Source organism: Musca autumnalis, unplaced genomic scaffold (assembly GCF_047663935.1).
Source record: "Musca autumnalis isolate F117 unplaced genomic scaffold, ASM4766393v1 scaffold_4, whole genome shotgun sequence".
NCBI classification, from domain to species: Eukaryota; Metazoa; Arthropoda; class Insecta; order Diptera; family Muscidae; genus Musca; species Musca autumnalis.
In genome coordinates this window covers 1,942,493-1,959,130 of record NW_027411977.1, presented here as the reverse complement: position 1 = coordinate 1,959,130, position 16,638 = coordinate 1,942,493, and the positions used below count along the sequence as shown (strand labels likewise).

Below are 16,638 nucleotides of genomic sequence, written 5' to 3'. Positions count from 1 at the left end.
CGGTTTGTTTTATTCTTATATGAAAAGTAAGCGAACAAACAATTTTGTTGGTCCGTTTATTCATATTATAAGAAAGACCAGACTCAGCGCCCACAAATCGGACCAAAAAGCCAAAAATAAGCCATTGGAGCAAAAAACTGACCTCGCAGCTCATTGTTCGAAAGAAGGACACACACCAAACTTCAAAAATGTAGCTATTTTAGCACAAGAAAACAATTACAAAAGAAGATACTTTTTGGAAATGCTACATATTGTAAATGTCCCTACAGAAAACCGAATGAATTATAAAACCGATACGGAAAATTGCGCTCAAATTTATTGGAACATAATTGAAAAACACAAAAAGCATTAGTTGGAAATTCTTTGTCAAGAGGAGAGGATGGAACTCGCGGTTACCTACAAGAAAGATTTATAATCCAATGTAAAAATTGTTATATTATTGTTTTATATATTTATCTTAACGAAATGTTTTGTTCTTTTTAAGTAACACAAAATCCCTGATGATCACTATCAAAGATAGTCGAAATATTGGTAATAAAAAACAAAATTGAAAAACAAAAATTCATGTCCTTTCAATTTTACTGACCTCAAGCCAAATAAGCAGAAGAATAAATTATAAGAAAACTATGAAAACATGTAGGCAAAAAGAGGATGAGGCAGAGGATATTTACTATCATTTGTGCAACACCATAATCAATTTCTATGTCTATTTTTCCATGTCAATATGTCTTTTGAATTCAGTACAAAAATTTTAAGTAATATTTTTTAAATTCTTAAGTTATATATTCTAAATTCGTCTTATCAACCGAATTGTTTTACTTTCACATATTATATCCTATATATGTAGGTGAACGTTCTTATAACCCCTTCAAGCTGACAATGTTAAAAGCTTGAAGATTTTCTCACGGGGAAGTGTGCCAGAGGAACATAACTTCGGTTTAATGTTTTCATTTCAATTGGATAAGTTCAGTATTTATATGCAGGTTTTGTAGTTGAGTATTATATAAGGTCTGATTGATAACTTCGCAAGTAAAAAGTATTTGCAAGTTCTTGCAACTACTTCTCATTTCTCTTGTATTGAACAAGTTTGTTGTCGAACAGCATTTTGTAGAAGTTTGTACAAACTTTTGTGTTATCGAATAGACCTATTAGAACGAATGTTCTCTGATAGAATATCATATGCAGAATCCAACTTATAGAAAAAATGGAAATATGTACATATTAATTATTTTTGAGTGGTATTGAAAATTACCCTCGGAGTCGACTCCGGAGTCTGGAGTCGTGAAAAAAATCGACTCCAGAGTCGGGGTCGAACTAAAAATGGCTCGACTCCGAAACCCTGGCTGACTTTCTTTCGTCATTTGATTTGTGTTGTTTAAACTTCGTCAAAATATTTCAGTTGCACACTCATACATGGTCTGTTCCAGAACTGCAAGTATCTACTAATGTTTACTATATTTTCCGATAACATAAAGGAAAAAATGTTATCGTAGTAGAAAATAGTAGCTTCTTGTAGGTTCTGGAACAGACCAACATTGTTCCTCGAAAACGCAACTAAATTTATCAGAAATAAAAATGATACGTGTTTGCTTTTTACCTGCGTTGAAATTAGTATTATTGATGTTGTGAAACACGTAGCTTCGTAGTTGTTAATTGCAGCGGCGTTAAGTAACACCATATTTCGCAGATTTTCAGTCATTTGTAAATGCGCTTATTTGGCAAATGCTTAACTTGACAAATGATGATGTTTCGTTTCATTACGAAAAGGCTAGTTTTATAAGAATCATATTCAAATATAACCATATTACAGTAAAACGGCGTTCGCATTAGTGCATCTTAACCTTCTTTATGACGATTTATTTGACGTTTGCGCTATGGAATTGACATTTGAAGCATGAATACAAAGCAACTGACAATACGGAAGTCAGCCAAACTAAATGATGTTATAATAAAAGAAAAGCCATTAAACGATGTTCCATTCCATTCTTCGTCCATGGATCTAATATTATCATTATGCCGAATAATGGATAATATTATTGATATTCGACATAATAGCCAATAAAAATACAGATTAAAAACAATATTTTAGAAATAGTTTAAAGTATTTTATTAGTTAATAAAAATAAACCAAGATGACTTTTAAGCAACGATGAACCCTTTCATTCTGCGTTAAACGAGAGTAGTAATATTTCCCGCGTTCTATTGTTTTTCAATCTTATGTATCACTTAAAACTTAAATCAAAGATAGAATTGGAGAGGTGTTTGACTTTTTAGTTGTTATTTTTGTTTTCGACGAAATAGCAGCAGAAATCAAAAGTAAAAACATATTTTATAACATCAGTGACATACATACGAGGTTCGTAATATTTTGCAAATATGTATAGAAATAAATAATTAAGCAGCAGATGTGTAATCCCAGCCACATTATTTCATAGTTTAAAGCAATAAATAGTATTTTATTGGAAACAACTTGGATCGACAACAACAAATTGAAGCTTTCCTACTACGGATAATAAACCATGCTTTAGACTAAGAACATGGGCTAGTGCTCTGCCATATTATGTATTATATAGCTGGCGATGTTTAAAGTTTTCTTGTTGTTGGCTTCATCAATATGTTTTGTTGTTTGCTGACTTATAGCTGTTGTAAATGCTGCTGCAGTTGCTGCAACTAAAAACAGCTACCTTCTGGTGGTTGCGCCAATTTGAGGTTTTCTTTGCAAGTCATAATTCGGCGTATTTCTTGCAATAACGATTTGATAGTATATTCACGATTCCATCGTGAAAGCATGGGCACTAATCTCGGATCAACCTGTCAATAAAAAAGTTAATAAAACAGTGACCACACAATTCTTGCATCGAGTTTAACTCACCACTCCATTTTGAGTAATGCAGTTTATGTTGATTTTAGTTAAAAATTTTATCGTTGGAGGCTCATCAGGGTAACGTTCTCCACAATCAATCTTTAGAGAGTACATACGATTCTCATACGGTGTCTAAAGATATAGTAGAAAGGTAATTAAAATACATACATACATGCCAATTTATTCTACAAAACTGTTTGATATATAAGTACACAGAAATATGTACACTTACACGAGGAGGGCCAATAATCATTCCAATCCAATATGTAAGAGTCATGTCATCATCATTCTCAAGACCCCATGAAATAGTACCATCGCCAACACCTTTTTGGCCTTGATCTAATTCCTCAAGTAGACGGAAATTTCTTGGAACAACTGCAAAAATATTAACAGTGTACAAAGTATAATCAAATTTCGAAAACGGTACATGATGAAAAGTTCGTATTAATATGTTATATACTTATTTAAAAAGCAACTGAAATGAAACCTGTTGCGATTGAAATGAAACCTTGTAATATTTTTTTCCAAATTATTTATTTCTTATTAAAAGAATTTCTTATTAAGGTAGAAGCGGCAATCAGCTTTATTTTAACTTTTTTGTAAATTTGGTTTTTAAATTGTAATAGGGTCTACTCATGAAATTTTAAACTTCGAAATTTGCTACCGAAAAAGTGGAATTAATTATACCGTGATGTTTAATGCATTACAATGGTAACCCTGATCTCAAAAACAATTGTTTGCTGAAAACATAGAAGGGCTTTCTTGCACGCCAGCGTTGCTATGTTTTGTTTCTCTTTTTCGTTGTTACAACATAAATAAACATTTACGGGTAATTTTACAAATTTGTTTTTAATATAATAGTTTTTTGGACTTGTTAAGATACCGTCTGTGTTTGAAAAATATTAAAAAAGCAAAAAATTTTAACAAAATCCCTTTCTAATTTTCCCTTAAATTCTTTTTAAGAGTAATTTTGCCCATCTATGGCTGAAAACCTGGCTAAGCCGTTGAAACTTTGTTGCTTATTCTCTTTTCTGATATGTGTTGATCATGTGTGCTGCAAAATATGAGTATGTGTGTGCGATGCTTTTTTATTAGAGCAACCATATCAAATAGCATCAGCATCGCTAGCAATATTTTTGTGACATTTGTTGCTACGTGTTGCCGTTGTTCATTGTTGCTAAACATATTTCGAAGAAATTTTTGCAGGCAAACCTGCAAATATTCGGTGCTTTTGCTAATATGGCGTTAGCATTTTAAACCCTGGTTTTTCTAAATTTGTTAGTTGTTGTAATTCATGCATCTACCTTATATGAATATGCCTTGAAAATAACTATGTCTATATTTAATTTAGTCTAATGGCATGAAACGGGACATCGAACAGACCTAATATTTATCACCTGGGGCGTAATTACGACATTCGATTCGACCGAGTATTTGCTCGTGAATGAAAAAATCGAACTATGAAAGCTATGTGTCCTTCATGAAACATGTAGAACAATGGTGCACAAGAAGAGAATGCTATTTTGGGTTTTTGTATGGGAAAGAGAGTTGTAGTTAACTTTTTCGTAAAGACGCGTGCATGGCTGATGTAGAAGGAAGATGGTAAAATTGTGTTTATTTTAAAGCAAAAACTAAAAAAAAAACAAAATTATTAATGAAAAAATTTAAATATTTGTTGAATTCGTTGAACAATACTTTACTAGGCGTTTACACCAGACAGTTTGTCTTCAAATACAACTCTGATTTACTAACACATACATACATTTGTCGGCTGTCTCCCAGCTGTCCATCAGTTTTTCACAGACAGTAGGGTTAACAAATTGTTGACATCTTTGTAAAAATGTGTGAGATAATAATTGAATTGTGTTGAAAACAAAAGAACATGAACAAAATCAAAATGCAGTTTGTCAAGTAATTGTTTTCGAGCCAAGAAAATGAACATTATTTTGGTATTAATTGATGAAAAATGAGAGATGATTGTGATAAAATTGTCGGATTTTTTGCAAAAATTAGTTGGTCGACTTATTTCAGATAAGATTGGAAGTATAAATGAACAATTAACACAAGTAGTCTAACAAAAAATACCGAAAACCAATAACTACATGTAATGCAAGTTGCCAAATAAATGTTTCCGAAATATCCCAGCCAGCATTTTTTGAAAATTTAAAATCAAATTCGAGTCTTTTTTGATCCGAATGCACGATTAAAAAGCTGGAATATGAGCTCATTTTCTGATCATAAATGACTCATTCGTCGGGAGGAAAACGTAACTTCAGGCGACTCTTCTAAACAAATCACAAATGAGTCTTCGTCTGCATTAGTTTCGAGTCATTTTTGCTAATTTTTTGATGGTATACAAAGTATTTTTCGAGTCGTATTTCAATCATTTATTGTTGATTTGTTGATTAATTTGGGACTCTTCTTCGAGTCTTTTATGAGTAATGTTTATAACCGTTTGAGTCTTTAGGGATTCATTTATGAGTCTTTTTGTTAGACGAAATAAATTAAAAGAATTTTCTTTTTATTCTTTTATGTGTCTTTCATTTGTCTTATTGTCTTTTCTGCTGTGCTATGTCTTTTAATTATAATTATAATTTATACTGCTTCTTCATTTCACTAGGCAAAACCTGTACATGTGTTGTGTTTGCCTATACACTTAATAATATACGTTACATTTATATCAAAGTTTTATAGAAAGTGTATATGAGAATTATCTACAACCAAACAAAAATAAAAAAACAATCAGTTTCACTTTCGAGCCCCTTTCTGATCATACAAGTGACTTAATCAATTGTTGATCACCAAATGAACTCTAAAAAGACTCCGCAATGTGATTTTTGAAAAAACAATCTTCCAAATGCTAGCTGGGATAATGGAGATCCCAAAATACCGCATATTTTCGATAAATACTTGAAAATCATGACCTTTTTGAATTTTATTCTTAACAAGGATTAACTACTAACAAGTATCAACAATATTAGGCATAGAGTATCCCTACTAGTAGGGTTACCAAATGGACCAAGGGAGTACCAGGCCATATTACATGTAAACAGAGCCCTATAGGTTTTAAACGGGAATTATCTGAGAACTAAGACGTTTTATGAGTTTTCTAGTTCACGAGTATGGACTGCCATCAAATACAATAAATATTACCTACAGCATAATTATATCAGGAGGGTTGACAGATCGGCTTTAATGGACCGGGTTATATAAACAGTAAACGACACCACCTGGGTCTCAAAACAGGGCACCGAAGTTTGTTGCTTCACTTAAAATTAATTAAAAGACAATGTCATGTCACGAAACAATTGGAAACATCGCAGTAGGAGACCAATATTGTAAAGAAAATTATGGGGTAAAGACTTCAACAATTTTCCCAAATGCATACTACGACCTATTGGACACATTTCGCGTACTCTGCAGTACTACTGTAGCATTTTTTTGATGAGAAAATAATGCTTCAGTATTAACACGGAAGCCAAAAAACTTAGAGAATTCCTCTGAACTGGCTATAAACAGTTAAAATCAGATGTCTGATACAAAATCAGTATAGACTGACAATATCTTACATATGCATTTCTAAGCGATTTTTGTACTTTTATGTCATATTTTGGTTTGTTTTAGAAAATTCCTTTATTCCTTAATGAAATTTAAGTTAAAAAAATAAATTGTAAGACCTGGTTATGGATCCAGATGATCTCGTTTACTGTTTATATAATCTGGTACATTTGTAGAAGATCTGGCAACCCTCCTGATCTAATTATTCTGTAGGTAATATTTATTGTAACAGATGGCAGTCCATCCTGGTGAACTAAAAAAAAATAGAAAACGTCTTAGTTTGGTCTTAGATATTCGCTGTTTAAGACCTATAGGACCCTGTTTACATGTAATATGACCTGGTAGCCCCTTGGTCCATATCTTGACCCTCCTATTAGGGATATTCTATGACTAATATTGTTGATACTTGTTAGTAGTTAATCCTTGTTATCCCCCTGTTTTTGTAACTATTTTTTGTTCGTTCGTCAATATTCGTAATAATTTAGGCATCCATAGCTCAGCCCCTAGATGAAATACAGACCTAATTCTTCGTAGACACGTTCTATATATAGTTAAGAAGTCCTCATTCAAAAATCAATGTTCCACATTTTCGCCAAAGCGAGTAAATCAATCAACAAAATTTGACAATTCGTGTGAGAACAATAATTTTTTTATAAAAACAGGGGGTAAGAATAAAATTCATAAAATGTCATAATTTTCATGTATTTATGGAAAATATGGGGTATTTTAGAACACCCATTATATTTCGAAAACATTTATTTGACAACTTGCATTACATGTAGTTATTGGTTTTCGTTATTTTTTGTTGGACTACGTGGGTTAATTTTTTATTTATTCATCCTATCTTGTCTTTAATAAGTCGACCAACTATTCTTTACAAAAACCCCGAAATTTTTTCACAATTACACTGCTCAACAAAATTGAAAAAGTTGAATGTTTCAGACGAAGTTGCAGTTGTTTCTAGATGAAATCGGCGAGTTCCCAGCAAAATGTTCGATGCCAAAGATGTCATTCAATCATGGGTGAAATGATCCGGCATGTCATCTTTTTAGCATCTTCATCGATGAATTTTATATGAGCGTGGACCCCAAAAGATGCTATTCATTTTTGGATCCAAAGCATGTCATTTACACTAATGCCTTGACATGTCATTTTCACCAATGATTTGGCATGTCATTTCCACCAATGCTTTGGCATGTCATTTTCACCAACTCTTTGCAATGACATTATCATTACGACGAGAGTTTTAAAAACGTTGTTTGTGATTTCGAGTCTCCGACAACATGAAGCCTATTGTAAATAATTAATCTTATATATTTAGAAAAATGTGTATAAATAAAAACAAAATATTCATCTCTATTGGATCGATAGAATGGGTCCAAATGCTGGTGAAAAGATCGGATCTTTCACGACTTCCTTTGCATTTGTTCAAATGCTAATGAGAAGATCGGATCTTTCATGACTTCATTTGAACCAATGCAAAAGATGCCATGAAATCACGTCATCGCATGGAACCCCTTCCCTCAAATTTTGCTGGGTTATTTTCAAATCCGGTCCCGGGTTTTCTCCATCAGCTCTTGTTTTTGAGATATAGCTCAAAATCGGTTTTTACGAGTTTTACCCAGACATAAACCCAATTTGAAAGATGTGGAGATACTAGCAACGGAAAATAACTATAAAAGACGCTTTACGTTAGAGATGCTGCACATTATTAATATACCGAATGACAAAAGAATCAATTATAAAACAGACACAGACCACTGTGCGCATATGTATAGAAACTTAGTGCATAAACACGGACGAAAGAAAAACTTAGTTTGACGTTACCACTAGAAAGGAACGGATACTCTTCCAAAAATTCATGTAATTTGATTGTGTTATATTTAATATTTAACTTGTAATGAAAAATTGTGTTTTTAAAATACAGATCCCTGAAGATGATTGTCGAAGACAATTGAAATATTGGATAAAAATAAAATAACAATTTAACAACAAAAATATCAACAGCTTTTTAATGACCTTAAGCCAAACGATCGTCAACAAAAATTAGAACTCAACAGGTCAACAATAACAAACAACAACAATACAGAAAAATGTTAGCTTTCTTTGTTCGAAAACAATTACTTGACAAACTGTATCTGAACGGAAAACAAAAAGAAATTGATGATTTTCAGTCATAATTATACAACTGTTTTTGCAGTTGTCTGGACGCCTACGTCACATGGACAAGTTTTCGGTTTTTGACAATCAATATATGAACTCAACTGTCCTGTTATGTGTAAACGCAGGGTTAGGTAATCATTTTGGAATAAAGTTCTGCTAGAAAAATGTACCAAATTATTTTTGTAAAACTTTTTGATATTAGGTCTGTTCGATAATCCAAAAGTTTGTACAAATTTGTACAAACTTTTACAAAATGCTGTTCGACAACAAACTTGTTGAATAAAAGAGAAATGAGAAGTTGTTGCAAGTACTTGCAAATGCTTTTTACTTGCGAAGTTATCGAACAGGCCTATTATTGTAACAGATTGCTAATGCATCTACCGTAGTAAATGTATGGTTGGTGGTGCGAGTAGGTTTTCATAGTTCGATTTTTTCATTCACGAGCAAATACTCGATCGAATCGAATGTCGTAATTAGGCCCCTGCTCTTGCAGCACATTGTGCAAATACGGGGCATACTCCAAATTTCAAGGACGTGGAAATTTTAATTCAAGAAGGAAATTATAAACGCAGATATACGCTGGAAAATACTCAAGCCAGAATGATGTGTCGAATAGTTCGTTGTTTTGCAAATCAAAATTAAATGTAATTATCTCTCAATATTTATGTTCATACCTATATTTACAAGAAAGTTATTTGTTTTTTCTTTCAAAAAGTGAAAAATCCCAGATGATGACTTTCGAGGAAAGTCGAAATATTGGAACAATAAAAAAGTAAATAAAAAACAAGTGAGAAAAGGCTATAGTCGGTACGAAGCCGACTATGTGATACCCTACACCACTACTTCTGTGCATTATCTTTTCACTCGAAAACATTTCGTTTAGTAAGATACGAAAGTTTTCACATATGTATCTGGCTTTTATAACAAATGACTTAAGGCGAACTGAACCAAAATAATTAATATTTAATTTTATATTTGACTACTATCGACATCACCAACATCAATATGCCTCTATCTCTGTGAGAAAATTTCGTGATGATCCGATCAAAATTCCGACCTGTAGTGTGATTGCAGAAAAAGTGGAAAAAAGGGATGTATTACAGACTATTGCGATATCTCTATTATTTGACCACCTACGCCAACCTATCCATAATTTTAAAGATGGGATTTTCTACTTTCTTAGTCAGGCTTTGCTTTTAGATGGTCCCCAACCAAAGCACTATAGGTAATTTGCCCAGTTTTTGAGGCAAAAAGTCAAATTTGCAACTTTTTATAATAATAATTTTTTAGTTGGCATTGGAAATAGAACATGTCAAAATTTATTAATATGAATGATATTTTTAAAAATAGCGTCATTATCGCGGTTTAAATTGCCGTCAAAGTGAGAATTTCGAAGAAAAACTAAAAAAATATAATTTGTAAGGCATATTTCAATGTATTTAAAATGGCCGAAAAGTAAACCAAATATAAATATATGTAAAATGGAGTAGATTGGCAATTGCGAGAGGAATTTATTTAATATATAATATAGCTGAAACATTTTGGGTAGCGACCAAAAAACACAAAAAGTCAGAAATAAATATGTTATTTTTCTTAAACTCACTTCATATAGACTTATACTAAATTGGCCGTGTTTGGCCGTGATTTTGCCACGTAGAACACATTACTGAAAGTCTTCTGCAATGGTATTACTAGGTTTCAAAACCCGATTTTGCCCGTTTTTTGATATTTATGAGATTTTATTAGGTTACTTCTCAATAAAAAGTCTTAAAATTGTGGAAGTTTGGTTTGAGGAAATAAACAATAAATGTAAAAATATTGTTGTTTACAATTTCATTGCAAGTAAAATAAGTAATGGCGACAAATTGTTCGGTATATACGTGGTTTTCTATAAACGGTGCGGCAGTAGTAAGCTTTATTTTATCTCTCTATTACATATTAATCATTGATACGGTTTAAGGGAATACTAAACTCGTCTTTATTAGCGTACTAGCTGAACCCGGTGCGCTTCGCTACCCCGACTCAAGTATAATATAGTTTGACACATTTATTTGTAGGCCAATTTGCTTCCAAATTTCATTAAAATCGGGTACACATAGCGTGTGTGGTACATGAAATCAGCCGAATATATGTATGGGAGCTATATCCAAATCTGAACCGATTTCAATATATTTTAGCACACTGTTTTTTAGTCCAAATACCGTCACACATTCCAAATTTCATTTAAATCGGGAATATATAGCGTGCTTGTTGCATCAAATACACGAAATCGGACAAAAATATATATAGGAGCTATATCCAAATCTGAACCGATTTCGATATATTTTGGCACATTTTGGCACAATTCCATCGCACATACCAAATTTGGAGTCTGTATCCGTAACCGTTCTACAGATATTTGCATACAAAATCGAAATTTTTGGAGGTACCTCCGATTCTGATGCTATATCTCCGGATCGGGCGGAATTTTAAAACTTTTTATAGCCTATGTTACTTTCAGGCCATATAGTGATATACCCTAAAAATTTCAGGAAGTTCGGTTCAGTGGTTTTTGAGTCCATAAACTTCAAACAAACAAATAAACAAACATACAAACATTTTTCTATTTTATATATGGCGAAAAACAAAAATTTTTTACAATCGATGAATCCGAGTTTCACCCTTTCAGAATTCGCGAACTGTTAACATATTCTATATAGTATGATATACATTCTTTAAACTGAAGTGTTTTAGGAGGAATCCCATAAGGTCGACCATTAAAATTAATTTACGTGGAAGCTGTGTTGGCATCAATGTAGAAAAATAGGTAAAAATGGGTTGAAGCCAACAAGTTTTTTTATGCTCCCTTCCGATTTTAGGCTTAACCTTACATTTTATAGACATATGCCCAAAGAAAGACTCAAAGAATACTTCATGGGCAATATGATACTAGTGTATCATTTTTCGATATATCCACTGCATCCACCTAAAATTGATGCTGACATTTTGAAGCCGGAATTTCGGGTTTTTTTGAATTGTTTTAATAATTCGGACGCGCAACAAGATAATATTCAAAACTCACATTAGGATTATAAAACTCGTGATTCTACGTCGTTTAATGCATATCTCATGAGTGTGCTCCTTACAGCATCCTAGTAATTGGAGTCTAAAGGCCAATATTTGATGCGTGATTTTTTTAAAAAAACTTATTTTTTGCGTTTGAAATTTACAAGTGCCATTCAATTTCCTTTGTACCCCGCGTGAATTTAGTTTTTTTACGCGACGGATCTAATGAGACCTTCCGCGATCGAATCCATCCACTAAAACCGCGGATATAGATACCCTGAAAATAGGAAAAGCAGCAAAAAATTATTTCGACAAATCCGCGTACTAAACCGCGATTTTCTTGAAATTTTTTTACGCAAATGGAATCCTTTATACGCGGTTATAATATTTGCGAAAACGCGTGTCATAAATTACAGAGATTCGCGTGTAATATGGGTTTTTCGCCAAAAATAGAATGGGGAGGCACATCCGCGGTTCTTGAAGAATCTAATTAAAATTGGTATATTTGGACGTGTTTTTGATAGGCGCTGATGAAACCGGATGCGCATCAAAATCGTATGCACATTGCGCGACTTTTACCAACTTTAAGGTTTTTTGCAGTGTATGATGCAACTGGTGGCACACAATGGCCCCTGAGTGAAACATCGAAATATGCATAAATTTTGACAGAGATTGATTCGCTGTATCCAAAAACGGATGCGCATCAACCGACTTTAACTAATTCGCGAATAACAGGCTTTTTAATTATAATATTAATTGAATGATTGTAATTTCAATATTACTCTTAATTTCCTACCCTTATAAGTTATCACAGTAATCAGTTAAACTCTCGCGATGGTAAACCATATGTTTTGATGAAGTTTTAACTGTATACATTCATTATTCTATGGGATTTTAGCAAAATAGTTGGAGAACTCCCAAATATTTTTTTCTAATTTTTAGAATCAAACCAAAAAAATATTTGCAACAATATTTTCCAACAATAAGTTTTTCTCGTTTGTTGTTGCTATAATATGCAATTTATGTACCCAATCTCTATAAATTTGGTATCATATTTTTCTACACATTGTCTAGATTCCGCATATATTCTTTAATTTATTTTTTGAGGGTTTGTACGGATTCTGGGACAGGATAATTTGGATTTACTTCAAAATTTTTTTATTATTTGTTGACTTTCCGCGAAAATAATAATAAATTTAATAACTATTTAAACATCTACGAATAGATATGGAATGCTGTTAACGATTTATGCATACATTTTCTCATAACAACAAAAAAGATATTTTTAAATATTTTTTCTTTATATGAGAATAAAAACCGCTATAACTTTTGCGCGCATTGGCCAATTTCGTGAACGCGAGCAGATTTGAAAGCGGATTTTTTTCCTTTACCTCTGTACCAAAAATCGTAGATGTGCTCGTAAAAAAAATTTTTAATTTTTTTCAAATGGAATTGTAAAGGAATTTTGTTATTCGCCATATATAGATATTCAAAAAATAAACAAAACTGTCGTAACAATTCATTGGAAAATCTACTCGCGGGGACAAAATTTTTGTTACTCACTACCGTGATCGTTTTCAACAGTTTGTTGTGTATAAGAAAAGTAATAAAAATTGCATTGGAAAAAATAGCTTTGTTCGTTATATACGTAGTTGCTTATAACCGTTGTTCGTTATATCCGAATTTATCTGCAAAAATCTTTGTTTTATCTCACTTTTACACATAAATAATTTAAAAAGTTAAAAAATCCTTTAATTCCACTGTTATTAATTTTTGTCTCAAAAACAGGGCAAATTACCTATAGTGCAAAGGTGTGATATCCGTCATTATTATTAAAATCGCAAAAATGAAAAGTTGGGTTTTATTTGCGACTATTGTGATATCTTCGTTGTTTGATCACTTACGAGAACCTACTTTACATCATTAAAAAGGTGATATTTTCGTGATTTCATGACGATCCGATCAAAATTGTGACCTGTAGCGTGATTTCCAAAAAAAAATTAAAAATGGGATGTATTACCGACTGTTGCGATATCTCCGTTATTTGGTCACCTACGCCGACCTAGTTTGCATCATTGTAAAGATGGGATCTTCTACTTTCATAGTCAGGCTTTGCTTTCGGAAAGTCCCCAACCAAAGCTGTGATATTCGTCATTATAATTAAAATCGCAAAAATGAAAAGTTGGGTTTTATTTGTGATATCTTCGTTGTTTGATCACCTACGAGAACCTACTTTACATCATTAGAAAGGTGATATTTTCTACTTTCATTGTCATTGTGTGCTTTTGCTTTTGGTATACCCCATAAAGAAGCGGAGATATTCGCTTTGAAAAAACGTCTTTTTATCCACATAAGTTTTTTGCCCATTCCGACCCCTGAATATTATCCGACCATCACCAAAATTAATTAGATGGACGGACGGACGCACATAGCCAGATCGACTCAGCTCGTCTAGACATTCATTGTGATATATATAAGTATGGGTCTACGATCATTATTTCGATGCGTTACAAACTTTTTGGCCAAAACCAACTTATAATACCCTCCCCACATAGTGGTGTAGGGTATAACAAAACCAAAATTGTTTTTAATTATTCTGACCTAGAGCCAAACAAAGAAGCATAAGTTTAAGCAAATCAATAATTGCAACCGGATGTAAAATTGACGAAAAATAGGAATAAACATACATATATAGGTACATGCCGTATAGCAGGCAGCTAAGAATAATCCTATCTCCAGTATTCAAACTTGGTATTCATATGACGCTCCACTATTGAGTCATCACAACTATTGCATAAACGAAGACATCACAAACATCGAACATTTGGATATTACTGTTCTGATTCAACACCCGATTAGACATTCTGAATATTACCAATTTAACTAATTTAATTAATAATTGTCTACAATGCAACATAACACCGTGCATTTCAAAATGACCCACTCATTTTGCTAATATCGGCTCAAAACGAAGAACGTTAGTTTCTATGAACAATTTGGTCCAACAAATTGTCAATAAATCCATACTTGGATGGATTCACTTATTCTTTTGCAAGGCACAGGCGCACATCTAAACTCATATTTGGGTTGTAGGTGGGAGGGGAAATGTCTTTTTCAATAATTTGTCGCCTTAACCAATTTTCTGCAGACCTTAAACCATGGAAGAATGTGTGAAATCTCAACAATTATACTCTTATCAAAACACACACGTAAAAATCACATAAAATCATACAAATAAAAATGCATTTTCTCTCGACTTTGGAAAAGAAAATTTGCAAACCACAGGAGGACAAGCCCAGTGTGAAAATCGGCTAATATAATCTTTATGATCACTAGGTCGATTAAGTAGGTTGTGTTTTCGAATATGTTGCACATTTCGGTTAAATATTGCACATATAAACACATATTATCAAAATATTAACAATAAATAATAATTTCTTACCTACACCGGATTGATTCGCCATTTTCACTCTTCTTTTTCAATCTTTCAATCTACTCTACACACCACACTCACACAAACAAGTTATGGGATGAGGTAGGGATACACAAGTCGACTTTCGAATAATCGATTAGTCGACTCATTGTTTTAAGCGGGGTACACACGATCAGTTTTGACTGTCGATTTTCAGGAATTATCGATAACTCCAACAGTGCAGCAACCACAAAATATTTTGTGGATGCCTGATGACAGACAAAAGTGAACGGCCACACTGACAAGCAACCGATTATTTCAGCAAAACTGACATTCAAAACTGATCGTGTATACCCCGCATAATATTTTGTGGTTGCTGGACAGTTTCACATTTATCGATATTTCCGAAAAATCGACAGTCAAAACTGATCGTATGTACCCCGCTTTAAAAACAACAACCACATGATAACTTTAAAGTGGGGTACACACTATCAGTTTTGACTTTCGACATGGACTCCAACTTCTTTCCATTAAAAATGTCAGTCTCGTGAATTACCGCAAAAATGTTCGCAACTTAAGTTATTTCTTTATTTTATAACAAATTCTTCGAAATGTATACACTCTTGTTTATCTTTTGAAGAAATGTGTAGGGATCAACTAACTGTTTTTTCTGTAGGGATCTGTACAGCAACTGTAAAATGTATTGAACGGAGTGCATTTTTCATAACTCTGTTGGACTACATCGAAAGATGTTGTGAAATCATAAATCCAATTGCACAACTTCCAAAAATTTTTGCCGGGAATGTGTACCCAGCTTAAAATAAAACTTGTCATCATTTAGGCCCCTGCACATACGGCGCGTTGAGCTTTGCGTTACAACAACCACATGAAAACTTCAAGAACAAACTTGGCATTACTTACACATTTTTGATGTCTTTGTTGTTTTCAACGCGCAACGCGTAGCACAACGGACCGTATGTATTTGGCCCAATAAGGTTTGCATCCGTGGATGCTCCCAGCAAAATGAAACGTCAAATGAAATCTCATCTGGATTTCATTTGACGTTTAACCTATGGATTTGACAGTTGAAATCGAGTGGATTTCGTAAATGTAAACCAAGCATAAGATGCAGTGCTTTGTATTGAATTTATATGCATTCTTCGGACTGCATTTTTAATCAGTCTAAAGATGCAATTCAAATGCAAGCCATTGCGAAATATCCCAAAATAAATAAAATGCATTTATTATTTGTGTAAAACAAGAATACAAAGAACTTTATTTCATAAACACAAATTAAAAAAGTTTCCATTAAATTCAATCGCAATTGAGCTTACTTCCTCCGTTCTCCATTTAACCCAAGGCAATCTGATTTTACTTCATCATCCTAAAGGTTTTTTATGTTGTCTTCCCATCACTAGTTCCTCATTCGACATGGACTCCAACTCAACTCCATTAAAAATTTCCGTCTCGTGAATTACCGCAAAAATGTTCGCAACTTAAGTTTTTATTTCTTTATTTTATATAAAAATTTTAATGGCTAAGTACCTTGCTTACTTCTGCTAAAAGAATAAAAAAAGGAAAGGGCAACCCAGGGGCC

At 32.9% G+C, this 16,638-nt stretch overlaps 1 protein-coding gene across 1 annotated transcript; it reads right to left on the bottom strand.

The window, feature by feature from the left end:
- Positions 1-2,083: 2,083 nt before the first annotated feature.
- Uev1A (Ubiquitin-conjugating enzyme variant 1A) lies at positions 2,084-15,199 on the bottom strand. Its single transcript, XM_073979931.1, has 4 exons — positions 15,072-15,199; positions 3,096-3,238; positions 2,873-2,995; positions 2,084-2,811 (listed from the first exon to the last, which is right to left on the bottom strand). Exons 1-4 carry the CDS (start codon positions 15,091-15,093, stop codon positions 2,671-2,673), a joined length of 429 nt encoding a protein of 142 aa, XP_073836032.1. The 5' UTR covers positions 15,094-15,199; the 3' UTR covers positions 2,084-2,670.
- Between the last annotated feature and the right edge of the window lie 1,439 nt (positions 15,200-16,638).

Excerpts from the sequence above, each read along its gene's own strand:
- Uev1A (XM_073979931.1), bottom strand. The coding sequence starts at position 15,093 with ATGGCGAATCAATCCGGTGTAG. Across the intron at positions 2,996-3,095 it reads TGATTATTGGCCCTCCTCGT|ACACCGTATGAGAATCGTAT; the intron begins GTAAGTGTACAT and ends CTATATCTTTAG. Across the intron at positions 2,812-2,872 it reads GCATTACTCAAAATGGAGTG|GTTGATCCGAGATTAGTGCC; the intron begins GTGAGTTAAACT and ends TTTTATTGACAG.